This window comes from Sceloporus occidentalis, unplaced genomic scaffold (assembly GCF_023333645.1).
Source record: "Sceloporus occidentalis isolate IW3139 unplaced genomic scaffold, rSceOcc1.0.p SCAF_28, whole genome shotgun sequence".
NCBI lineage: Eukaryota > Metazoa > Chordata > Lepidosauria > Squamata > Phrynosomatidae > Sceloporus > Sceloporus occidentalis.
In genome coordinates this window covers 8256452-8284205 of record NW_028317008.1, presented here as the reverse complement: position 1 = coordinate 8284205, position 27754 = coordinate 8256452, and the positions used below count along the sequence as shown (strand labels likewise).

The 27754-nt window shown below is 37.7% G+C and overlaps 1 protein-coding gene across 6 annotated transcripts in view; it reads left to right on the top strand.

The window, feature by feature from the left end:
* The window catches only part of LOC149299779 (liprin-alpha-2-like), a 95982-nt gene extending 69754 nt beyond the window's left edge, over positions 1-26228 (top strand). For 3 of the 6 annotated variants that reach the window (XM_089486184.1, XM_089486182.1, XM_089486187.1), the window contains 21 exons: positions 251-382; positions 2068-2130; positions 3235-3326; positions 5016-5151; positions 5753-5973; positions 7408-7645; positions 8087-8116; positions 8672-8802; positions 9517-9671; positions 11175-11268; positions 16226-16307; positions 16436-16636; positions 17394-17456; positions 17807-17809; positions 18428-18454; positions 20666-20841; positions 22899-22996; positions 23986-24161; positions 24502-24570; positions 25215-25374; positions 26170-26228. In XM_089486184.1, the coding sequence (XP_089342310.1) occupies positions 251-382; positions 2068-2130; positions 3235-3326; positions 5016-5151; positions 5753-5973; positions 7408-7645; positions 8087-8116; positions 8672-8802; positions 9517-9671; positions 11175-11268; positions 16226-16307; positions 16436-16636; positions 17394-17456; positions 17807-17809; positions 18428-18454; positions 20666-20841; positions 22899-22996; positions 23986-24161; positions 24502-24570; positions 25215-25374; positions 26170-26228 (2406 nt within the window). Of the gene's footprint in view, positions 1-250; positions 383-2067; positions 2131-3234; positions 3327-5015; positions 5152-5752; positions 5974-7407; positions 7646-8086; positions 8117-8671; positions 8803-9516; positions 9672-11174; positions 11269-16225; positions 16308-16435; positions 16637-17393; positions 17457-17806; positions 17810-18427; positions 18455-18720; positions 18736-20665; positions 20842-22898; positions 22997-23985; positions 24162-24501; positions 24571-25214; positions 25375-26169 lie in introns of all 6 variants that reach the window. The other 3 variants (XM_089486183.1, XM_089486185.1, XM_089486186.1) reach the window with 3 other exon arrangements.
* The last annotated feature ends 1526 nt before the right edge of the window (positions 26229-27754 follow it).

Below are 27754 nucleotides of genomic sequence, written 5' to 3'. Positions count from 1 at the left end.
GACGGTATTAATACACAATAATTGATAAACTGGTTAGATATAATCACAAGTGACAGGACAGTGATTGTCATCCCAAAGAAGCACCAGCCCTATAGGTAACACTGGCATGGGACTTTCTAGCCATCTTCAAAAAAACTCATCTGCAGGTAGAGTCGTTGTAACTAATAATATCAAAGTGATATTTTTAGTAAAGTATACATTGCATCTTGCTCATTGTATAGCTTCTACTTGTTTTAATTATTATGTCTAGGCTCGGCAAAGGGAAAAAATGAATGAAGAACACAACAAAAGGCTCTCTGATACAGTGGACAGACTTCTAACAGAATCCAACGAACGGCTCCAGTTACATTTGAAAGAAAGAATGGCTGCCCTGGAAGACAAGGTAATAGATTTTAATGGTAGTTACATAGTTATTGCAGTTGAAAAAAAACTAAATACTAAAATGCTTAACCTTTTCAAGTTATCACTATCAATGTTGATCCAGATGATAGAAAACCAATCTTTAAGCTAATGGCAATTTTGGGTAGAAGAAAAAATGAACCCCTTGCTAAAAAAATAAATAAAGCATCTACATTACCTCCATTTACCCTAGTTAATGTGTTTTCGTTCCTTCGCTGTAATGAACATGTATCTCCATGTGAATGGAACTGTGGGATGAACAATGCCCCGAAAAGGCTTTGAATTTACCTTTTATCTTTATCAACATCGTGTTGAGGCAAAACTTTTTCCAGGGTAAATAGACCCGGGTTGACCAAGCAGCATCATAATTGAGTTGTTCAGACAGGTAAGGCTAGATATACTGCACCCAGCAGAGCATGCTGTTAGGATCTCTGACCACATGTAGATCATTCATAGCCTGTCTTTTAGACCATTTCTAGTTTGAAGAGAGGAAAAAACCTATGCAGTTGATCCTTGGGGCCCAGTATTGAGAATCATTGATAGAAATCCCTACATCCATCACTTCACAGAGACATATTGGCACCACATAGGATCTGCTCCAAAGTCTGCTATAAGTGTCCATGGAGCAGACTTATGTGGAGTGTTTTTTGGTGGCATAGGAAAGTATATGTCTAAGACTACTCTGCATTCAGTCGTCACCAAGTCACCACTGTTTATAATGACAACACCAGTTGTTCACGTTGTTTTTTAATCTATTCTATGTTTGACATATAAGATTTACTTATAACAATACAATTGTACGCTTTACAATCACAGCTTTTATTCTTGAAATGCCCACTTAAATGCATGTAAAACATTATTGTCTGCATTTAAGTTGTTCCAATGTAAAGTTGTACAAGCTTACCTTTAGATATTCAAAGCTATTGTCATCAAATTGAAAGCATGAGTGCTGTTGCTCAGAGATGTCGGTTTTACAATAACAAATGGCATTCAGTTGAACAGGGCAAGGCCAAAATGCATATGTATATTTATTCACAGTTATGAAACATTGGTTGAAAAGTGGCAGGAGTCTGAGCGGCCAATAAATCAGCCTTAATATTAAGATGGGTTAACGCGAAACCTTCAGTTTAACATGAAAACTATATTCAGCTCAGGCATACTAGATACCATAAAGTGAATGTACTTAAAAGAAAAAATAATTTGACATTTGATGAAATTGACTCTGTGTCTAAATAAGTGTATTCAGGAGGTGGTGCTAGAGACAAATGGGGGTATGTATGAAAACTGACTCTTGGTGGCGCTCCAGGCACTGCTAGTTTAGTAGATAGGAGTGAAAGCACATGGAGCATCCAGAAGGACTATTTATCAGCATTTCTGTCAGGAAAGCTGTCAGATATGGCATTTCTGCAGAAAAGTTCCCATTTTATGCAAATGACATCATTTGGTGAAATGATCACATTGTCAACTATGTCATCATCTCACTTGATGTAGAGACATCATGCCCTGTACATGCACATCTTATTCAAATTATAGACTCTACTTTTGTCCTTTTGATTTTTTATTTTAGAAATCACAAACATATCTTGACTAACAGTGTTACCCTTACAAAGGCAGTTTTTGGGTTCATTAAGTTAAAAAAACGTAAAATGCCATATTTTACCATTACAGAACATTTTACTTCAGGACTCAGAAAACTTCAGAAAACAATTGGAAGACTGTCTTCATGATAAGGTAACATGCAACTGGTTTATTTGATTTTTATTGAACACGTGTAAGTAAATCCATTTTTCATTATTTTTTATGGCTTGAATATGTACCCTACAAGTTTAACAAAGGAACTTCCCTGGCTCCTTCTGTAGATAGTTTTCGGAGACTCCTGGTTAAGTTTTGATATCATATATATTTTTTTGATATTTTATATACTTTTTTCCCTATATGCACATGCGCCCCTATTTTGTGCTGTATAAGTTTTGAGAAAGAAAAATACAAGAAACTTCCAGATATAGACCATTTTATCCAAACTCCAAAGAAAGTGTAAAGTTGGATACAGCAGCAGTGCCTGAATGAAAGGAAGAAGATACTTCCATTTAATAAAAAGTGGGCTTGTATGCAATCTATACCACAGTCATTATGGCGTCTCCTTGAATCATGGAAAGTTGTGCCATTTGTTAACTGATTTGAAATTCTGTTAACCAGGGGTTGTCTGTTCCTATTCTGCTGTACCATTCAACATATGGCAAATAGAGCTGCTAATGTCTCCTGTTGTGACATACCTAGAGTAATTTTATTCCATACACTTCACTGTAATGTTGTAGGTATTATGGGGTTTATATCTATGATTGAAAATAAAGACATGAAAAATTGCTGCTAGTACAACTGATATAAAGGTAAATTAGATGCAGGGTCCATTGGTGCAGTGGGGTGAGGTTACCCATGGTTGGTTAGCAAGCAATTTAGAGCCATGCATACTCACTGCAGCTCCTTGCAAGTTTAGCTTGACATGGTAACAGTACATAAGGTAACAAGGTGTACGTATCAAGTGTGATGTGTTTGGACATTCTAAAATCTTTAGCTTAAGTCTAAATCATCCAGCAATCTCTGCGAGGAGCCACCGTAGGCCACCTATTATTTTCATGTAGCACATGACCTTTATAGTAGTAGTCTTTAACTTGGCTTGTTGCGTGTTTTTTTTTTTAAATGTTGTAGAACATTGGTGGTGTTATGGACTACTTTATACAAGTTTATTTACACAAATATTAAATGGAATTAACAGGAGTGTTTTAATATGAAGGTCAAAATTGAATATTAAATGCAAAATTCTCTTTTGGCTTATAGGAGAGATTGGCAGAGGAAATTGAAAAGCTGAGAAGTGAACTTGACCAGATAAAGATACGAACTGGATCCTTGATAGAACCAACCCTGACACGGTACTTTACTGATATCTTTGTGTATTATGGTTTAGCAGAACATATGCAATCATTAAAGAAAAGAGAATCTTGGTTAAAAAAAACCTACATCTCCAAAACAAATCTGTATAAAAAAGCAGATGAGCACATGTTGCTTTACCACACCTATGTTAGATGATGTTAATCTTTAGGTAGTCCTGGGCTGGACTATAGTTTCTAAATAATGTTACTGATAACAATAAAACTAAAACACTGATAATATGATTGTTACAAGATATATATCAAAGACCTATAATCTGACCCTTTCAATTATTATGGTGCCAGAATGGTTTAAATATATCCTTATTGTATAATTATGCAATTTGTTGCTAAATTTCTTATATGTACAACATTTTGATATAACCTTTATACTTGTGCACATGCAGGAACTACTTGTAAAAATACTTGATGCTTGGTTTCGGTCAGAAACCCTGAAGCGAGCCTGCTCCTTTACATGCCTTTAAGTGTTCAGATGATACCAAGTGTTATGCAGACACACAAGCCCCATGCTTTTACAGCAATGTTCCAGGCCTTCAGATGTCTGAAGGGCATCTCACCCTGAATGACAGCTTAACGCCTTAAATTCTTCATGTTAAAGGCTGAGCGACACATGATGATGATGATGTCTCGTCATGCCCTTTGCCATCACAGTCAATAACAATACAATCCATCCAATCCTTCTTGCCCTTGAGTGAAATGCTAAACTCTGTTCTCCCTGTCGATCATTTCGCACCTACATGCGGTTCCAGCAAAAAACTTAAAAATGAAAAGTTCCACCTTTCCCATTCTTATTAAATGATTTCTATGATATAAGTCTTTTTTTTATACACAACCCATTTTTGAGTCTAGGGAAAAACAAGACAATCAATTTTATTTTATTGTATTATTTATCGTATTTAGTCCTATTTTCATACATCCCATGACATGGTTATTTATTTAACTCTTCTTTGTGTAGATTCCATCTGTGGTAGAGACCTCTGAGGTCTACATAATTATTCTACAAACATTTATATGTTGGCCCAACAGAGACTCATATTTAAAAGAACACAAAAAACAGGGATTCCTATGGTATATATTCCAGAACGCTCAGCGTCCCGCTCATAAATATTGGGATGTATTCTCTTTGATATTTGCTCAGCTATTCTTTCTTATCTACAACTGTCATATATAGTTGATGAAGGACTTTGATGATAAAACCAGTAATGTGTGTAATTTGGACCTATGCATGAATTAGAAGGAAAATTACCCTTTATTGTTATAATATTGTTATGTATACTTAATTACTCTGTTATTGTGTTTGCAAATTAAATCAATCTATATATATTTACTACAAAGTCACTGTAGTTTGAGCTACACCTCACCTCTCACCTATTGTTTCTGTAAGTCAAAATGTTGTTATATTCTTCATGTTATGTCCTGTCTACTCATTGTACAGCGCTACAGAATATGATGGCACTATATAAAACTATAAATAATAATAATAATAATAATAATCTGTGCTACAAAGGGAAAAGACATTTTGCCATGTTTGTATTATTATTCCTTCCCATTTTACTAAGGATTACTAAACAGCAATTGCAGACACACAAAATGGAATACAGTTTAGTGTATATATATATATATATATATATATATATATATATATATATAATGTGTTTTGTTTCTTGCTAGGCCTCACCTGGACACATCTGCAGAGCTGAGATATTCAGTAGGCTCACTGGTTGACAGCCAGACTGACTACCGTTCAACAAAAGTTGTCAGGAGACCAAGAAGAGGGAGGACAGGAGTTAGGAGAGAAGAACCAAAGGTCGGTTTATATGGGGTATAATTCTTCATAATTTATCTCCTACTTTTCTAAACATGTATGGAGCAGTGTAACAATTTAGCATTTGCCCGTAAATGTAAGCTTTATTAATTTATTGAAGCCTTTTTGTAATGCTTTGTAGACCCAATGAAACTTAAGGTATTAAAACAAATCCATTCATTCAAGTGGAGAAGAAGAAGTGAAATGCAACTTGTAACCTGAGTTCCTCAAGTTTCTCGCAGTACTGCTTTAAACCAAAATGCCTTATGAATATAGACATGGAGCGTCCAACTCCAACTGGTCCGTAGTAATGATGCTACGACGTTTTGGATTTCATGAAATGGTAATAATACAATAATTATTGTATTATTATTAATAATAAATAGTATGAAGGCACTGCTCAAGATCCCAATGAAAAGCACGTAAAGCAGCACTCACTGCACAATCTCTAAAACATGCAGCCTGATAAGGCAATACAGAGCATAGGCATTGCATTTTAATAAAGCTTTTTTAATGTATTGTCTTGCCATTTTTCCCCCCTGTCCCCATTCTTGAATATCATGTATTTGTGTTGAGTGATTATTGCTTACATCATTTTGTTCAGGTGAAATCCCTCGGGGACCATGAATGGAACAGAACACAACAGATTGGGGTCCTTGGTAGCCATCCTTTCGAGAGTGACACTGAGATGTCTGACATAGATGATGATGATCGTGAAACCATATTTAGTTCCATGGATCTTTTATCTCCTGGTGGCCATTCGGATGCTCAGACTTTAGCAATGATGCTCCAAGAACAGCTAGATGCCATCAATAAAGAAATAAGGTAACTAGTATAGATCCTTTCATTTACTCACTATGATTTGAAGGTCAGTAGCATCCAGTGCTTAAAAATAACGGCAAACTCTGGATACCTTTTTCTTCCAGAAAATAAAATGTCAAGCTTGATTGCATCTGCAATTCCAGAACAGAAGCTATGTTGATGGAATCTGAAAACAAGCTTTTGGTTCGATAGTGTTAAGCTAGTGTGACTGTTTTTCTGTGCTGTTCCCAGACTTGCCTTTAGCTACTTCATGCAGACATCCTGCTACTGTCCTATCTTAGCAAAGCACGACAAGTTACATTAGACCACTCTGTGTCAGACATGTGGCAGCTTGGATGGTATAGTTTAATACCTTTGAATTCAGTCTACAGAATACAATAATACCAGAGGTAGATGAGCTGCTCGTCTCCTGTAATGCTCAGTTGCCCATTGGCTTATTGGGGATGATGACAGCGGATGGCCGCAGCCAGTGGTGTATTTAGGCACAGAGCCTGACCCAGAGCAGCTACCCAGGACTAACCTCCACTTCACTATCCTCCCTTTCTGAGCAATAGGATATAACACCAAGAATTCTATAGGAGGTGGTGCCAGCTAGGCAAACCCATCATAATGTTACAAGGAAGAGCTCTGATCTCTCCAAGTGACCCATTAAGCAGTGCACCACAAAACCTAAACGCACAGTATGGCAATTTGCACTCAAGCCCAGAATATGCCAGTGGCTGCAGTCACTGGTGGGTAAGGGACTGGTTCTCCCTGCTTTAACATAAATATTAGCATCATTAAAATGATATTCAAACACCCCGTGATAATCTCGATTATTCACTGATATATTTAATGCATAATTTTTCGCTTTCACAGAGTTCAAACAACACCAGCTATTTAACAACTTTTTAGCTCAGTGATCATACGCATTCCATCTTTATGCTCCTGTACAATCAGACCTTTGTGTCATATATATATATATATATATACCCTTTGATATGACTAACATTGCTTTGTAAGATAGTGCTAATGAGTCACTATGCACTTAGTGTGAATACTGGCTACTATAAAAACCTCACAATTGTTTTTTCACAGGTATATATTTTATATGGTGTATATAAAGACGAGTTAAAGCACAGAGCTCTTACAACGGAGTTTTATCCTGTTTACCTACTTCTCATCATAATGATCCTCTGAGTCTCGTGGATGTAGGTTCATGAGACTCTCTTTCTTGTTTCTCATATCTCTTTCTTGGGCTTATAAAATGTGTGATATGTGTATTAGTGCTGTCTGCCATCATATATTCTGCTTATAAAAGTATATCAACTTAGACCTATACCTTGTCATTGATTCAGTGTTATGTTTACGGCTGATAAATTATGTGTTTCTGATAAATTTGGTGTTAATATTGTTTTTCTATGTAACAAGATGTTTTGCTGTAATTTTTTTCACTAGGCTTATACAGGAAGAAAAGGAGTCTACAGAGCTGCGTGCAGAAGAAATAGAAAATAGAGTTGCCAGTGTCAGCCTTGAGGGGTTAAATCTGGCCAGAATGCACCCAGGGACCTCAATTACTGGCTCGGTGACAGCCTCATCATTAGCGAGCTCCTCTCCTCCAAGTGGGCACTCCACACCCAAACTCACACCTCGCAGCCCCGCCAGAGAAATGGATCGCATGGGAGTTATGACTCTCGTAAGTTGCTTGAAAGATATGGAAAGAATTAAGAGGTTTGATATGTTTAGTTTATATGTACAATCCCTTCCACATGAAGGGGGATTCTTTCTTCCATAAATTATTTGTGCAATTGTCTTTTGGTACTTTGTGGAAAAAAAACTACATAAGCATGTTAATTTTTTACATTTATTGTAAATAAAATAACATTTAATGTAGTTCCTGATATAGGGATTTTTTAAAAAAAAATAATAATAAAAATAATAAAATATATATATGTATTATATATATGTGTGTGTATATATATATATATATATATACACCTTTTTAAGAGCGGTAAGACATCGGTATCTCTAAGAAATATTAAATGGTATGATACATGCAAATACTTACTATATATGTACCTGTCTGTTAGAAACCAGCTGCTTACAGTGTTTCTATTTTGTTTCCCTAAATGCTTAGCCTAGTGATTTACGGAAGCATCGGAGAAAGGTAATACTTGCATTTCTTATTATTCCAGTGTCTGACTATTGGTCTCCCATGGGTATTTTTACCAAGTGAATTATGCATCGGAAACAGCTTACCCTGAATAACAGATCTCTAACAATTTGAGAGCGAGGCTAACTGTCAGCTTACACTTTTTTATTTTATTGCTTGCATCTCTTTGGCTACTTTAGATAATATCCTGCTTTGTTTCTAATAGATATATGAGATATTTAGTGATCATGTTATATTCCAAGGTCATAATGAATTGTAGATTGTAGGAATTTTTTCAGCAGGTTCTGTCCCTAAGCAAAATGTTCTTGCCGGTATGCAGTAATTTGTAAGTGCAATTGGCTGCAGTACCCTCTGGCACCTATGGACTTGCCCGTGATCATTGGCCCATATGTCCCAAAAATGTTTTGACAACCAATGACTTTACCTCTACAATCACAGACCTATACACTAAAGGGTGTGATAACAAGAAGCTATTTCACCCACCTTACAAGTCCAGTAACTAACCCTACTGTAGCTTTTCTGGATGTAATAAAATAATACTTCTCATAGATTGCAGTTGTGGAAGAAGATGGTCGCGAAGATAAAGCTACCATAAAATGTGAAACATCTCCTCCTTCAACACCCCGTGCTCTCAGGATGACTCATACCCTACCATCTTCATATCACAACGATGCCAGAGGGTGAGACAAGAAGCCCTCCTGTGCCCAATGTGACATTTTATGGCTTTTTAACCTGTGCTGTTACGCTTGTTCTTGGACAAAGCAGTAGGGAAAAAGGCAACTTGTGGGATGATGTTCTTTGGGTTATTTTAAGCATTTCATCCCTGGCTTATATAATTAACACTTACTTCCCTTTCTATACTACCTAGTTTATGAGGACTATGCGGTTTGGCACAAAAAGTTCAGCTTTACTCAAAATCAGTAGAAATGTAGTAGGATACCATACCATGAATCCACACCTTTAAGTTTGTTTCCTTGTAATACAAGGCAATACACATTTAGATACAATCCTCAACAATAAAGCAAATACATGGCATACATGTTCATAGCTACCCATTTTCCCATGAGGTCTTTACTGAACATTAGGATAATAGTGACCAAAAGATCATGAAAAAGTATCTGTTGTCTATATCTGGATTTTACCTCTCTGTAATCCCCAGACAGGTTGGTGTTGCTTATTTGCCTTCAGGTTTCAACACAAATAAACTCTGTTAATCCATAAACTTGTATTTCTACACACACCTCCATGTTAGCAGACTGTGTCTCATGTCAACCCAACATGCATACCCATACATATATGTAGAAATGAAATCAATGCATTACAATACAATTCAATTTTCCATAGTGTATCAATGATGTACTTAGATTCTAAATGTAATACCACTGTTGTTGTAGGAGTTTGACGGCTTCATTTGAACCTGATGTTCTTGGTCTTGGGAGTGGCAACAGCAGCCAGGACTCACTCCACAAAGCTCCAAAGAAAAAAGGAATCAAATCATCTATAGGACGGTTGTTCGGTAAAAAAGAGAAGGCACGGCTCGGACAGCTCAGTAAGGAATATGGTCTACAAGGCCAAGGTCATTGCTTGTTGACATAATTATATAGTCTTTCAATCCTGTGTAAATCTTGTGTGAGGAATGTAGGGTTAAAGTTCTTGATAAGGAGGAGATAAAAGCATAATGAAAAGTGGGAGAAATTATTATTATTTATTTTATATAGCGCCATCATATTCCATAGCGCTGTACAGTGGGTAAACAGGACATGACAAGTATAGAACAATTAGACTTGCAGAAACCACAGGTGGGTTAGGCCCTGCTCAAACAAGCTTACAATCTAGAGGATGAAAAAGGGGAGACATAGGGAGAAAAGAGAGAGAGAGAGATAAAAAGAAAGAGGAAAAAAAACACTGATTTAATTTATTTGCATATTAATTTCAAACTCATTTACTATGTGGTCGACATAGCGTTGTGCTCCTCCCCTGCCCTGCACATGTAGTGATGATGTCCCACGTGGAGTCACACTAGGGTCGGTCTCCTCCTAATCTGCAGAGTCAGTGCGGCATGTACGCATGACCCTTCCAGCGGGTGCCCCCCAGCCATATGTACAGTGCCCCAAGCCACATCATTTTTTGTTATATTATATAAATAAATACATGCCACCAGAAGTGTGGCTGGGCCCACACACACACACACACACACACACACACTTGGCTGGCCAGTCACCCACCTCCAGCAAGCAAGCCTGGCCCACTCATCGATGCTGCTAGGAAGTGTGAGGGGGGGCAAGCAAATGCTCGCACAGGCTCCAGTCAATATTAAGGATGGCCCTGATAGTGTCAAGTAATATCCAAACAATCTTAATAGGTCATTTGATGCCTGCTTTTTCTCAACCTGTGTTACTTTTACCCTTTCGGTTCTTTCGGATGGGTGTAAAGCGTACTTCAAGGGTACTTACCGGTAATTACTTGTCTAATTAAAAAAAAAAAAAAAAAAAAAAGATATTTTATGTAAAAACAATACAATAGTGGTCACTCACTAAAAATCGGGGTACATGGCACAGTAATGTATGGTTAATAGTGTTCCCTGGCATAGTGCCAAATTCGGAAACATCCTAGGTTTTAGTTCACTTGTGCTAAAAGAGGAGCACATCATGCCAGGCTAATCTGTAAGGGTAGTCTAGTAGTGAATTGGCAGGCAAACTCCCTCTGCACATATACATCAGCAAACCCAGGTGTACAAGCAGACTTCTCTATTTGAGGCTGAAGTTTATTTACATCTATTAAACGGCACAATGTCCCTCTCTAAATTAATGGGAGAAGCCTGATGTAACCATAGGAATATTTTATGCAAAATTTGTTGTACTAAATTCGGAAAGAATGGTGTATCAACGAATACACAAATACCGGTCTAGTATATTTCTAATTGTGCCAGCCTACTGAAATAACTAGCAAATGCCCTTGACCTCTGATATGATAAAACTTTAGGCCTACTGATGACATGTAAGCATACTACATCATTATTTAATAATGAGAAATATTTCCCCGTGTGTAACAGGAGGTTTCATGGACACAGACCCCGGTGCCCAGGATGCACTAGGATTAGGCAAACTCGGAACACAAGCAGAGAAAGACAGGAGGCTTAAGAAAAAGTAAGTTTCTCTTTGTAATTGGTTGCTTTTCTTCTTCTATGTTGGTTGTCAGCACACACATTGCATATAACTTGTTTGTGGTACCCCTAGTTCCGTTGTACATGATAATGAAGAGGGTGTGTGGTGAGCATGTGAAAGGTGAATGAAAGGGAAATTTGCATGAAAATGATATTAGCCACACAAGGTAAATCAATCCCAAGAAAAAGGACCTCAGCCAATAAATTGACTACTTCAATAAAACAAAGAAGAGTCCGTTTCTCAAGCTCAATTTAGTATAAAAATCTAATAGGCGACCAGGGTCAGATTCCCTATACAGAACCACAATGTAGAGCAGGGGTGGGCAATTAATTTTCCCATGGGGCCACATGAGAAATTGGAATGGTTTTAGAGGGCCAGACCAACATACGAAGGCTCCATGCACATTGCCGTAATGGGGCCGTATTCCAGCCGCCCGATTTGCGGCCAGAATACGGCCGCCATTGAAAATGAATGGCGCTGTAATACGGCGCGGTGAGCAACCGGTGTTTCACCCCGTTTTACGGCGCGGCCCCCGTGTCTGCCAATGGAGAGGGGAGCGGTAAGGAGCACTCCCATCTCCTCTCCGCAGCAGCACGCCGTAGTTTCGCCTGGGTTACTGCCCGGGCGAAACTACAGCAGTGTGCATGAGCCCTTAACTTCATTCTACCAATACCTGTATACTGCATACATATACTATCCCTTCTTAAAAAAATGGTAAATGACGAGCGTGGAACGATTGTCCTGGCACTCCCCAAGGTCCGCAACGAGCATCCTGGCACTCAGAAGTTACAGTGGCATCACTTACTCAGCATCGGGAAGCAGTGAAACTACAAACTCCGAAGCCTTGTCCATTTTGTTAACTTATGTGCTGTTTAATAAAGTTATTCAAGCCTACGTCATTGGTAGAGGCGCTTGAATAAGTAAGGCCTGAATAACTATTAGCACAGCACAGAAGTGAACAAAATGAACAAGGCTTCGGAGTGCATAGTTTCGCTGCTTCCCGTTGCTGACACCGGACTCATTGGTGAGTCACCAGGACACTCTTTGCGGGCCGGTCCGAGCTATTCAGCGGGCCGGATGTGGCCCGCGGGCCGTGCTTTGCCCAGGTCTGATGTAGAGGCTCAGATTTTACCCTGCCCCACACTTAATGATGTCATTGCTAAATGCGGCACGAAAAAGCCCTGTAATATAAGGTTTACTCATTATGAGGGTTTAGTGACCCTTTAAAATGTCACATTACATATGAGTTTTTTTCTGCTTCACCCTGTTCTTTTCCTAGGTTAAACTCTGCGTGTTATTATACAAGCTCGCTTCCTTTACAGAGATAATGAAACACCATTGCTGATCTCAGCAAATGGTTATAAAACTGTAAAACTATTTGGGGTAATGATATCATTACATAAGAAATGACAAGCTTGCCCCTTCGCAGTTATTGTTTCTTTAGCGATCTGCTCTAATAACCATAGATGCCTGCACAAAAAAAAATCTATAGTTTGCATATATTGAAGCACCTAATCTTAGAATAGAAATACCTACCACAGCAAAATTACATCTGCTATGTAAAGAGAAATCATTTGTAGAAACTGCATGGTGTAAGGAAGCACTGCTTTAACGATTTGATTGCCATTGCTGTAAATAGATAAGAATGACTCTCAACTGTGAATGCCCAAGCCTCAACCAATGTATCTGTGTGTGTATGCATGGCTAAATAATTCTCTGTGCACCAGTAGGATACACTCAGATATATACGCCGATCAGCCACATCAATATGACCACTGGCAAGTGAAGTGAATAACACTATTCTTATCATGGCACTTGTCAGTGGCTGGATATATTAGGCAACATTTCGTCCTCAAAGTTGAGGTGTTAGAAGAATGTACAAGCGTAATGATCTGAGCTGACTTTGATAAGGGTCAAATTGTACTGACTAGACGACTGGGTCAGAGCAGCTCCAAAACTCCAGCTCTTTTAGGGTCTACAGTGGTCAGTACCTATCAAAAGTGGTACAAGGAAGTTAAAGCGGTGAACCAGCGACAGGGTCATGAGCGGCCAAGGCTCATTAATGCACATGGGGAAGCTTGTTGCTTATGGGGCTGTGTAGTGGGAGACCAGTCAGGGTGCACATGCTGCCCCCTGTCTACTGCTGAAAGTGCCTACAATGGGCACGTGGACATAAGAACTGGACCATGGAGCAATGGAAGAAGGTGGCCTGGTCTGATGAAACAGGTTTTTTTTTTTACATCATGTGGCTGGCCGGGTGCGTCGCTTACCTGGCACCAGGATGCATCCACCGAGGCCCCAACTCACAACTAATAGAAACTAAAGGATCTGCTACTAACGTCTTAGCGTCAGATACCACAGCACACATTCAGATATCTAGTGAACTCCATGCCTCAACGGGTCATTGGTGTTTTGGCGGCAAAAGGGGGACCAACACAATATTATTGAAGGTGGTCATAATGTTGTGGCTGGTCGGTATATCTATTAGCCATAAATGTATTCATTTTTTATTCAATTATTTTGATCTTGTTATGGGGTGTAAGATATTAAGTATTGATTAAAGTTGTAATGTATCTCCTCTTTCTCATTCACCTCTCAACTGTCTACATATCTTTTTTTATTTTTATTTTAACTTGCTGTCTCATGGCACTGTCGGGACTAGGAATTGGCCAGATTGTGAGCATCCTACATATTTAATCGGGGGTAGGCACCAACATTGCTCATGGTGGACATTTACTGGGGTCTGTGGTGGACAATTTAATGATGTGTTATGAACCTTCACAACCCTTGCCACGGACACTTTGCCTATTCCTGTATTTCATGCTTGTGTGGAGCTTCCCAAGTTATATTATATTTCAGTCTCATAATGCAAAGTGAAGGCAGGCAGCGCACATGACCGAATCTACAAACTCCTTAAAATATATGAAATATAAGGTTTAGTTCCCTAGTGAAGAAATTCAATAGTGAAGTGATCGATTCCCCCATGCACTTGTCTGTATTGTGCCAAAAATGAATTCATTAACTGTATTAGGCATTGGAATAAAGACATATTTATTCTCTCCAGAGATCAAAGCACTATAATGGACTCCAAGCAGATAATTGCATTATTTAAAGTTTCACTTTCTATGTTCGAAAGGATTTGTCAGAACATATTCCAGCAAATTTATTCCACTGGCACATATTTCCCCGCCGTACGTTGTTACTGGCAGTGGATGAAATAAAAGTGCTTATAATGTCATTAGCAAAGTATTATTGCGCAGAGAACAATAGCTAATGGATGTGCTATAAACATCAGGTTTTTGCATTGGAAGATGTGGGGCATTAAACACATATTAATCTTATCTGATATCAAGCGTAATAAAACACACATGTATGTATCTAAGATCCGTGTGTTTGTGAATCCAAATGTGGAAAGTCCCAATGTAGAAAAATCCATAATTGCAAATGCCTAATGCGTAAATTTTATTCCTTCAGTCACTTGAGCGCAAGTGAGGTCATAGGGGATGTTTTTGTAAAACAAAGTCATTGTTTAGTTGGGGATACAAATTGGTATTGGGTGCCATTGGTTGTAATGGCGATAGCGCAGCTTTTCAAATGTTATACCGATATTTTTGTTTAAAATAAGTAGATTTGGGAGGCCTGATAGCTGAAATGTAAGATTATTATTATAATATAAAGGAATAAATGGAAAGCATAACACAAGATTGTGCCAACAGCGATGTCAAATTTAGAAGAAAGAATTTAAGTATATTGTCACTGTTTGGGCAAAGCAGAATTTAATTGTATACTCAATATGCCATTCTTTCAATGAAAAGGTATGTAGTTGAACATTTTAATAAACTCTGAAGTTAATGGTCACTTTTGGAGGATGCCATCAGCTTATCCAGAATCCACTGTGTTTGGGTGGCAGGTAGAGCAACAAGTATTATCTGAAGAAACATCTCAAGCTGTGAACTGTTGCCCTAAATGCCTCAGTAAATGTCCTTATGTATATTGTATTGTTTTCCAAGTGCATCTACTAACACAGCTCATAAACAGGTCCAGCCATAGTATTGCTATGAACTTACTATATTATATTAACTAGATTTTTTTTTGGGATTCCCATTTATTTAGCGATGTAGTTTCCAATGTTACTAGAACCATGTAGAATGTATTTGTATGACCGAAGATATAGTTACTTATTTATTAAAATGTATGTTTTATATCATACCTTAAATAATGTGAACAGGTTGTATTTGCTTGGGCAGTTTTAGGGTTGTCACTATACTCCCCCTACCCATTTTCCTAATTCTGTCCTTACAATTGATACTTAACAAAGGGTGGAGGGAGATTTTTTGCTAATAATCATGCTAAGGCAGCACAGAGGATATAAAGCTTTGGTCACATGGCAATTTTAGCTCCTGTAATTATATCACCGAGCGTGGATAATTCATACAAAATGTTTTCTATTATATTGGGGTTTAGGACAGAGTTCTTTAAACTATTTCCCCATGACACAGTGCAGCAATATGACAATCACATTCTTTATGGGAAAGAGTAGGTCGTTTTCATCACAAGGAGCATGGTTACAATGTGGCCCAGTGATATAATGGCACATTTGGAAGAAAGTAGTTAGAGGATAAAATATTTTCTTTTGTATTTCATTGTAACAAACAGCCATTACAGTGTTAAATGCTCTAATTCAGTTCAGTGCTCAGCACAATGAGGACAGAGATAGATCCTTAGAGCAACCCATCACTGGGTTGGAAACTCAAGTTTGTAGAACCCTGGTCTAGAACACCAGCCAATAAATCTTCATGATTTTTGACCTAGCCAATGTAAGGGATGAACAATCTTCTATAGTGAAAATTAAGTGACAGTGTTTCATTTAGATGTATGATGTAAAAATGTTGGTATGTGTCTCCCTGGAAGTGACATGCCCTCTCGCTTTGATTTTAAGGCATGAGCTTCTTGAAGAGGCCAGAAGGAAGGGCCTTCCATTTGCTCAGTGGGATGGACCTACAGTGGTATCCTGGCTGGAGGTAGGTTCAAAGTTACTGCATGCCCACAAGTAAAATTGTCTTCCTTATCATTGATTCACTTTAGTAAATATGCAACTTTGTTATATATTGATTTATTGAATTACACTTTTTTCTCTCTTCTCCTTAAGCTATGGCTTGGAATGCCAGCTTGGTATGTGGCAGCTTGTCGTGCCAATGTTAAAAGTGGAGCCATTATGTCTGCATTATCTGACACTGAAATCCAGAGAGAAATTGGCATAAGCAATCCATTACACCGTTTAAAGCTGCGTCTAGCAATCCAAGAGATGGTATCGTTGACAAGTCCCTCAGCCCCACCAACATCTAGAACAGTGAGTCGACTCTTTCTAATAGACTACTTTGTGTCTGATCTTGACGCACGTTTGGACTTTTTCGCTTTGGATTCAATACAATTTAACTATAGGGCAATCATTCTGTTCCAAACAGAGCTCAAGAGAAAATCACAAGAGCATGTTTTACCGGGACAACGTCTAATAGTTATTCATACATACGCATAAATGCCTTTACCATATTGGTATAAATACCCACTGTGCTGGGAATTTGCACATGGTCCCTACTCACCAGGACAAAAGTAGCATATATTATTTGTTCTTTAGCTTTGAGTTAGCATAATGTAGAGATCATTTTCACGATGCAATGCAGATCGACATCTAGATCACAGAATTATTTAGGAAACAATATTTGGGTGTTGAATTTCTCCACACGTAACAGCTTGGTAGCACAAAAATCTTTATGTGGCCTTCTTTTTACATATCGCATCAGCATTTAAGATACCATAACAATTAGAAGTAAGCCAACCTATGTGTATTTCACTGTTGCATTTATACATTTTAACAGTATGTGCTTTTTTGCCCATAGTTACCAGATGTGTACTCATTAATCTAAGTTCTAAAATATGAAAACCAGGATGTGTTGCAGGTGTTAGGGAACCTGAGACTGGGGTGTAGAATGTATATTTGCTAATGGTGATGCTGTCACACTGTTAACTTACAGTGATGCTGACTTTGTTCTTTAATGCTGCTTGCCTAATGTGGATCTCACCTGCTCTCCTGTGGACCCTTTAATTAGCCATCAGGTAATGTCTGGTTGACCCACGAGGAAATGGAGACTCTTTCTGCTCCTGCCAAAACGGTTAGTCCTCGAGTCCTGTTCTCTTGTACTATTTCTTATGAATGTTCATGAACTACGCTCTTGCATGCAAATGCGTGAACGATAACAACATATTTCATAGTGCAAATGATTGACTTTCATTTGGGTATAATACAATTACCATAAAGCACAGGGGTCTGATACCTTGCATGCACGGCAACCAATACAAAGAAAGACGTTTAAACAGAAACACTCAGGAGATAAATAAGTACGCTAGAGGCTCATTCACTAAACAGATAAACCTTTATTTTCACCAGTTTGCCTGTGTAATATAAAAGTCCCCCACTTTTGATGTTGTGCTAGCCCTGTGAAATTCGCAGTTAATTGAGAAGAAGGTGTGAAGATGACCTCCCCCACCGATGTCACTATGCATTATGCAGGGCCATCTACTTTCCTGCAGGAGAAACTCTCCAGGATTGTGTGACATAGCTGAAATATATCTTCTTTCTGATTTATCTCACTACAATTCACCATTTACCAAACCAAACCCATATTTTTACATTTCTAATATTGTTTGTATTTTTTTACTTTTCACATCCATTTTAAACTGCATTATTTGTATGCACCATACAGATTCCGAGATACTGTGCCGGAGGTTTCTAGCGCCAAACTACCTACAGCTATAATTTTTAAAACTTTTTTGTATGGGCCAAGCTACTAAATTAGTAATAAGTAACATTTTTTTTCAAACACTAGTGTTGTCAAAGAAATATCCACATATTCTAAAAAAGGTTGCACTGCTCTTGCAGTTAAAAATGTATGAACTTCCTACTTAAACTGGACAGCACATACAGCCACTGGTAATTATAGCAAATATTGGCATTTAACTCATTTTAGGCCATTTGGTCCTAAACTTAAATGTTCTACAGTGATGTACAATGGTAATTTCATTTTGTTTGAATTGTCTTTTTCTCTGTGGATTCGTGCTACCTAATGGCTATTTGGCACGGAAGGAGTCAGAAGAAGGAAGCTGGGCACAGGTATGGAATGTTTTTCTGATCCATAATACCTGTTTATTTTCACAGAAATTGTGCATTCAATACACCCATGTATATGTTTCCGTTACCAGTATCACAAACATTGCAGGTCTTCTACTGTTATATCCACTTGTCTCAGCTAAAACTCTATGAATCCTGTAGGACAAACCTCTCCAAAGAGCTGACATACATTACTAGTGATCGTACTAGGACATCTTACTAGACTTGTGCATTCATCTTCGGGCGACCATGAAAACGAACACGAAGAGTGCGTTTTCGTGTCCGTTCTCGAAGACACGAAGAAGAGAGCGGCGGTAAAACGTAGACGAACGCGAAGACACACAACACGAAGAATCTTCGTGATCGTCTTCGTCTTCAACAAAGTCACTGTTACGGACATTTACCTGATAGAGCAGGGACACCGCTGGTCTCCCTGCCGGACAAGTTGTTGCATTGGGATTTTAAAAGTCTGTACGAGCGACTCTATTGGTCGCCATCAGGGGGCTCGTCTGCCATCAACCTTGGATTGATGGCAGACGACCCCCCTGTTGGCGACCAATAGAGTTGCTCATACGGACATTTAAACTCCTGGCGCCAGAGCCAGAAAAACCGGAAAAAACGAACACGAAGAATGTCCACGAATATTCGCCCGAAGAGAAGACGGGAACGGGCGAATATTTGCGGAGTACGAAGATTTTTTTTTTTGACGAAGACAAATACGAAGACCTCCCTGGTGCCCAAGTCTACATCTTACTATAATTCACTATCCACATAATTCTCTATGTAATATGCAGAGTTAATAGCTTGCACACGGTTAAGTCTATGACTAAATGTGTTACACACATGAACTGTAAAAAGCTATTGGCTCTGCGACTGACACATTTGAGCAGTTGGATTTTTGCATGATTTTTACTTAAATTGATATGTGTTTACTTTTGAGTTGGAGTTTGAGAGTCTCGAGTAACCTGCTTACTTGGGATTTGCCAATTTGCACAGTTGCTTGTTAAGATGCAGTTCATAATTCAAATGAAGCAAAACCAGATGACGCTTAAGAACTGTCCTCATTACATGTCCCCCTGAGAAAGCTTTAAAGTACTGAAAGCAAACAGAATAACATAATAGCTGAAAATCCATGCATTCATTTTGTAATATGCCTGTAATTAGTGTTTGGTTTTAAGGTTACTGCCAGATAAAGTCATGACAATAATACAATTAAAGAATATGATGTGTTAAATCAGATCCAGATTAATAACACCCCAGTTCAATGTACAGCTTTAATTACATTCACTAATCTAAGTCAATTTTGATTAAACTTTTAAACTGAGCAAAAGTTGTATTTTACGTTAAATACCACCCTTATTGAGCATTCTGTGTGCCGATAGGATAATATGCACCTCCTTTTAAGCGATTGGGTGTGAAATGATTACCTATCTACAGTTTGAGGCAGATATAGGCAATAACGTATTATATATACCTGTGGGTCTGGTATAATACGTATAAACAAGTCACAGACAGTATTCTGATTTTGCGGGCTAGCTGTCAGAATACAATACTTCCATATTGTAGAAATCCATGTGTGACCTTTTGCCTTCTTTTTCTGAAGCATAATATATTAATTAAGGCTAACTCGTAAGCATGTAATCACTTTTTGGGGGATCTGGGACTTCTAGCTATACATTTTAGTTAATTAGGCGATTTTAATGCATTATTTATTTTTGTTGTGTTGAGTCCAGGATATTATGGCTTTTTTCAGTTTAGTTCTTTAATTACCTTTAATCACTGTTACTGAATATCCCCATCAGCAGTATGTCTTCAGTGCCCCATTGCTTGGGAAGAGAGTAGAAAACGGGAAGTAGTCTTTACCAGCTCAGGTTTATATCCGCCTAGTTTGCCTAATGGTTGGACCAGTCTTGATTCTAGGTATAAATTAAGGCTCTAAAAGAACAAAAAGGTCCTCTTATACTTCTGACTTTCTGTTTAAATTTCATGCACCAACATCATTCAAAGTCACTTACTGTTTGATGACATGCATGAGGGACAAACAATGGCATTAAGCCAGACATCTACTATATTTATTTCATTCTCAACATAAATCAGTACACCCGCACATTTATAAATGAGGTTATGTAAAAAATGCCTAATATAACTTTGTATAGTAAAACATGTTGGGTATGTGGTCAGGTGTAATATGTCACTAAACTTACATTTTTGTAGACATTGGCCTATGGTGACATGAACCATGAATGGATTGGCAATGAATGGCTGCCTAGCTTGGGTTTACCTCAATATCGAAGTTACTTCATGGAATGCCTGGTAGATGCAAGAATGTTGGACCATCTCACAAAGAAAGACCTCAGAGTGCACTTAAAAATGGTGGATAGCTTTCATCGGTATGTTTTTTTTTTTCTAAGGTGCTGTCAACTACGATAAAGTATAAACAACACAAAACATGTTTGCATATTGTTATGTGTTTGCTATAATTAGTTTACCTGCGGCTACTGCCTGCCTCCTTGGTGGAGCACTGTAAGGTGTACTGTACATGCAAGCAAAATGTTGTGGGCATATTCACAGGCATTAGTAGATCTAACATAGACAAAGTCAAGTGAGAAAAAAACTAACAAAAACAAATATGTTAATTTAATACAATGATTTCACCACCCTTTTTTGTTATCAGAATGAATGACAGAATGTTTCATTTTCCAAGTCAAATGATTCTGAATTTGGGAATATTTTTGATAGAATAATGGTGTGATAAATATTTTTGATAGAAGCTCCTCTACCACCATCATGTTTTTTGTCAGGTCCTCTCTGAATAAGCTTGTTGCTTTTTGGCTGTGGTGGGATAAACAAGCTGTGAGCTTTTCCCTCCTGAATTCCTACTCAACATGGCAAACATATAGCTCCTTGTCTTTGTGCTGTAGAGCATGATTGAAACTTGTGTTCTCGCAGCTGTTGTGTTATCATACTTTATGAGAGCCGTACCGCATTATCCAACACACCTGGGATTAACTACATTTGTCAGTTTATGTAACAATAAAACAATTTATTGCTAATGCAAATTAAATTTGGCATTAACTATATGTTCCAGGTTTGTGATCTACAACGAACAGACTGGTCTTGGAGTAGCACCAAATGGCCTTTAAACATGCATGGGATAGACATAAGGCTATCTTGAATCTCAGACTAGACCACAGAGCACTTAAGGACAAAAATGGACAGATTAGATGGTTCTTATCACAGTTGAATTATATGTTTGTATGCGTGTTAGGCATCACACTAGTCTTCAGGAGCTACACACTCTGCAGCCACAGTGCTGTATCTATGTGCCAATGCAAAATATTTCAACCACAGATTGAAATGGGACACAACGGCTTATTTTGCGAGTAATATGTTTCGCATATCAGCTCATTGATTTTACTTATACGGATACGTTAGTATTCTATGATGATGTATAACAGAAGTCTGGCTGCTTGATTTACGTGCTTGCATAAACATACATATGTCAACCCCTGGAGCTAAATGACTGGTTTACAGATGGGCCCATACTACCGCAATGCTGCCCACGACATAAATGATCACTTGGCTTGCGTAGTCGCTGATGGGTTGGTTACATTGTAGGAAACAATTGTTTCCTTCTGACAGGTTCACGGAACCGGGAGTTTGCATTTCAACATTAAACTTTACCTGGCGTTACGAAGCACTAACCCCAGTGTGCTTCTCCTGCAAAAAGCTGGCCCTGTATAATGCATACTAATTGGAGGAAGTTTCTTGAAAGTCATGTGAATTATGCAGGCCCATCTCACCAATGGTCATCTATCCTGAGATATCCCAGTTTAGGGACTGAGTAACTCAGTCTGTATATCAGTGGACTGCCAGATAACACAGTAGGGCATCCATCTGCTTATATAAGACAACATAAAAAAGTAATTGCACATTGAAGACTCGAGTTTTAATGATGGTTGGATGATGAAAAGCTTGCAGGAACACACATTCAGCAAGAAAGGTGCCACTCTGCAGATTTATGCCAAGTGATATTTTTCCGAGTTTCATCTGGGATGCTATGTATCAGCAGAATCTGTACCAACTACTTAAACCCCACAAAACCATGCTGAGTTCTCATAGTTAATAGGAAACATGATAACATGTATGTCCCAAGGATTTCTACTTACATACCATACAAATGAATATAGTTGGATATAGTTGCTTCTTCACAGTCAAACACTGGGAGTACTTGTGAAATGACTCATCACGTTTAGCGTAAATGTCTCATATGGATGTTAGGAGTAACCTGAATGGTACCATCTTTGATGTCTTCTGTGAAACTGTAATGTGGGGGTGAAGAAATATTTTTATTTTTTTTTAAATCCTCCCAAATACGTGTCTATGACGCAGCTATTATTTGCTCATCATACTTCCACAACGTTTTGTTATTATGTTTCGTTTGTAGAACAAGTTTGCAGTATGGAATAATGTGTTTAAAAAAGTTAAATTATGACAGAAAAGAGCTAGAGCGAAGAAGAGAAGTCAGCCAACATGAAATAAAAGGTAAACAATTATTCTCAATATTTCTTAAAGAAACAGTTTATTAACAGTTGATTTTAGAATATGTAATAAGTGGAATGTTAAATAAAATATTAGTAAGGATGCCATCTCTATTTACTTATTTTTTTTATTAATTTATTGTATTTGATTTTACTCTTGATCTTTTCTACTCAGCATCAACATAAAGTTAAATCAGCGATCTACTGCGTTAAACCATTTGAAACTTTAGAAATGCTTTTACATTATTTAACAAAGCAGTGTATAGCAAAGCAACCAGTTAAGCAAATTGATGTGGATTGTGTTGCTCACTGTGCCTAGACATTACTGAAAATGCCTTGCTGATGATGCACTCAAAGGCTAAAACATGTCTCATTGCGCAGGGGAACTTTGTGGTAGATATTGGCCTGGGTCTGGATTGTCCTTATCGGTGGGATTAGTGTGATGTGCTGATGGAGATTTTCCTATGTGGTGGTGCATCCAATCAAGAACCACAAGAGCTGTGCCATTGCAAGCTACTGTATTATCCTATTAATTTGTCAATCTAGGCATATGTCAAGTCTTCGTTATTGAAAATTGTGTCCTTGGCATTGTTTTTGTTTCTCAAGGAACCTCTAAGCCTTTAAGTACAAATGAGGGACAGGTCAAGTTGTAACAGTGATCCAAACACCAAAATGCCCCTTTTTAAATCAAAGGTTTTTGCCTGGACTCATTAGCGAACCACCCTAGTATTCTAGCGTAAAGGCCACTTCATAGACCAAGTCTGGTTTTAAGTAATTTTTTTCCACAAAATAAACACCAATCCTTTTTAATAAGCATTGACAATACACTACAGCTTTCACGTGAGCAAAATAGTAAAATGAAGCATTGAGAACTATTGTCCTCCCAATCATGTATTCTTCTTTTGGCTGACATAAAGTTCTAGTTCAACAATAGCTGACATTCCCCAATAATGCCTAATGTCATTTTATTGAATGGTCATTGTTATTTTCCAGATGTGTTGGTGTGGAGTAACGACCGCGTGATTCGCTGGATACAAACAATAGGTCTCAGAGATTATGCAAACAATATTTTAGAAAGTGGTGTACATGGGTCCCTTATAGCACTGGATGATAACTTTGACTACACAAGTTTGGCTCTGTTGCTACAGATTCCAACACAAAATACTCAGGTAGGTCACCCCATTAATTGGATTAATTTAAAAAAAATTACATCAACGTGTTGATAATACATTTTAAACTTTAATTTGTGACTTCATCTTGGATCTGTGCCCTGAGAGGAAAGCTCAGGCACAAGTGGTGCATATTTATGGGGCAAGATATATGTATGCATCTACAAACATCTAGAAAAATGTTCCATCCATGGACACATGATGTTGAGCATCATTTGTAAATATTATTATTATTATTATTATTATTGTAAATATTGTAAGGTAGCAATAGATCATAGATTCTTTTGGATCGGCCTCTCACTATACATTTATCATACTTCTATCTCTGTCAACATTTCAGGCAAGACAAATCCTAGAGAGAGAGTACAATAATTTATTGGCACTGGGAACTGAAAGACGTCTTGATGAGGTAAAGCTTTTTTTTTTTTATTAAAATGAGTTGAGTAATACATACATATTAAACACCTGTTAAACTTCTCCCATTTTCTGTGCTGTATAACAGCTCACAGCCACTCACAACCGAATAAAGTTTAAGTTGCACTGTGAAATAACTAGTTAGTAGTTACTGCATATCCTATGTTTGCGCTCTCTTAAACTGTTTTGAATGTGATACAGATAACTTCCATCGTCATGATAACACAAATATACCATATGTAGCACATGAGAGGTACTGGGTGAAACTTGTACTTCACCCACTAGATTGAGGGTATCTGAATCAAAATAGTTGGAATTTGTTAAAGCCTGTGTGTTCAAGCCAAAATATACAGAGTTTCTGGAATCTTTAGAGCCGTTAATGAGTTTGATACTTCCTTTTCCTAAATGATGATATTTGCCTCAGTATTTATACAGGAAGAATGTTTTAAACAATACCCTCCATACATTTTGACTTCAGCTATAAACTTACTCTGTTTTTGTAATGTTTCCATCATTCATTCACTTCCTTTTGCAGTTTGCATTAAGAATATACAAATCCTACAAATTCATATAGCAGAAATATGCCATTTTGTTTGTTTTCCCCCCATTTAATCTATCTGTTTAATATTCTGTTTCTAGACTGATGACAAAAATTTTAGACGTGGGCCCTCTTGGAGGAGGCAGTTTCCACCACGTGAAGTCCATGGAATCAGCATGATGCCCGGTTCTTCTGAAACCCTGCCAGCGGGATTCAGATTAACAACAACATCCGGGCACTCACGAAAAATGACAACAGATGGTACAGCTTTATTTTCTTAGCTATTTTTGTAGCATGAAAACATTATACTGAGAGCCGTATTATATTGTACACAAAAGACATAGGATACAGATAAAGGTGTTATTATATACAGGTTTCTCTGGCAACGTTAGATTAATAATGGTGCTGATCATTCTTTGCCATAGTTTAGACAGTTTGCTATGTATCAATCCACTAGAATTGCATCAGTACATTGTTTATATGCTGTGTCTACTATAATTAGTTTATACAGGACACATTAAAACTACATCCAAACCCAATTCCCATCTTCAGCTGGTATAATCATTATTTGGCAAGTGAGTAGGTTGGATCGGGTTGACTGGTTGGGGTAATGAGGGAGGACAAGGAGAGGAGACGGGCAGCAAGATTACTTCATTTGTTTGCAAAGTGGTCTGCATATTCTTTCAGTGTCCCCTGGTTCAGGACCACCATCAGGGGAATAAAGTACTTATAGATGTCATGCAACCTGGCCAAACATAATATATTTAACATTATACCGCAGCTAATTATCTTTCTCATACTGAGGCCTCCTAAGTTATATAAAGTGTGGCCTAAGATTTTGTGATTATGTGTTGGACAAAACATTATTTCTAAAGCAGAGCTAGCCATGTTTAGCATAGATGGGCCACAGTTGACCATGAAGGAAAATGTTTATTAAAACTGAAATTGTCTTACCCCATGGTGCATGCTAGCCATCAGGATGGGGGAAAAAGCTATGTATGTGCATTATGAAGTTTGAATCCCCCACTAAACTGATTTCTGCCTTTTACCCAGGAGTGGCACCTTCAGGAATGCAAAGGTTGGACAGCTCAACAGTTCGGACATACTCATGTTGACAACACTCAACAGGAACGAAGCATTGAGTTGCTGTGTGTATCTTCATTTAATTGCTCCCACTTGCACGACTGTATCACTTATTTGTTTTATTACATGTTTATTGCAGGAACTAAAGCATTTGCTTGGTTGAGCATATTTCAACTTCAATTTTAGTCTAGAATACCTAGCTAAATAATGATTACAACTTCGGAGTAAGATTTGGATCAGTTGCTCTAAATGGTCATTTTTCAAATGCTGTACAGTGCTCCAGCTAATTTCTCCCCATGTTCCTCTAGGTGTGTCATCTTATCTACCTGAAGTGCACTACCTAGCGAAGCTGCAGTGTGAGAACACCTTGAAGATGCCCAGGAGGGCAGAATGAGCACTGATTTACAAAACAAAAATGTGAAACTATTTTTGTGTACTACATTAACATATAGTTAGCTTAAAAAGCAAGAGATCAAACTACTAATATCGGTATCAAAGGCTTCCTTTCACAGTTAAAGTTCCAAGTATGAACAGCCAAATGATATGGATCAATCATTTTTATGTTCCGTTTCATGTTTTCCTGTAATATACTAGAAATATTTACGTATTTAATGTGTATTTATTTTATGAAGTGTAAGTCATTTATTTTACGATGTGTAAATGGTTATAAATATGATTTTTATTAAAAAAAAAGAAAATATAAAAGCCGAAGTTCATCGAGTCTGTGTTGGGAGTTCTGACAGTAGGTGTTGGTAATGTTTGTACCTTTCCATTTCACTGTTTTTACAGTTTTCTGGATTGTAACAGTCAAACTAGTATGTTTAGCAAAATTAGGCGCTTTGAAATGTTTTTACTATGTTTACCACTTGGCCTCTGGTTGTGTATAGCAATGGTGTGATCTGGAAATGGAAGCTTGAACGGACATTTAAACTAACCAGATACATTGTAAAACTATTTCAGAGAAGCACTGTGATGGCTGTTTAAATAATGAACTGTTTACATACATCAACAGCAATCACAGCAAGAAAAACAATCTTTGTAAAATAAAAAATCATTAAATTCTATAACCTTGTGGACCAAGAAAACTTTCCTTTACAGAGAACCATTTTTTTTATTTTGTTTTTGCATTCTCTCTTACAGGTTCTGACACCAGCACTTGTTGGAAAATGTAATCCAACAGGGAAATAGTTTCTCACGTCCAAAATAACCCCCGTTCCTCTATCCAGAGTAACTGAGCTTTAGAACATTTTATATCTGATGCTGTTGGCCATGTTGGCAATGTTTGAGACATCTTTGCGATGTAATATATGAAAGGAATACACAAAAAAGAATGTTTGATATTATAGTATATACAGTGGATATAAAAAGTCTACACACCCCTGTTAAAATGCCAGGTTCTTGTGATGTTAAAGAATGAGACAAAGATAAATCATGCCAGAACTTTTTGCACCTTTAATGTGACCTATAACGTGAACAATTCAATTGCAGAATTCTGTGTTCAGAATTGACCAATCACATTCAAGCTCATGTTAAATAGAAGTCATTACACACCTGCCAT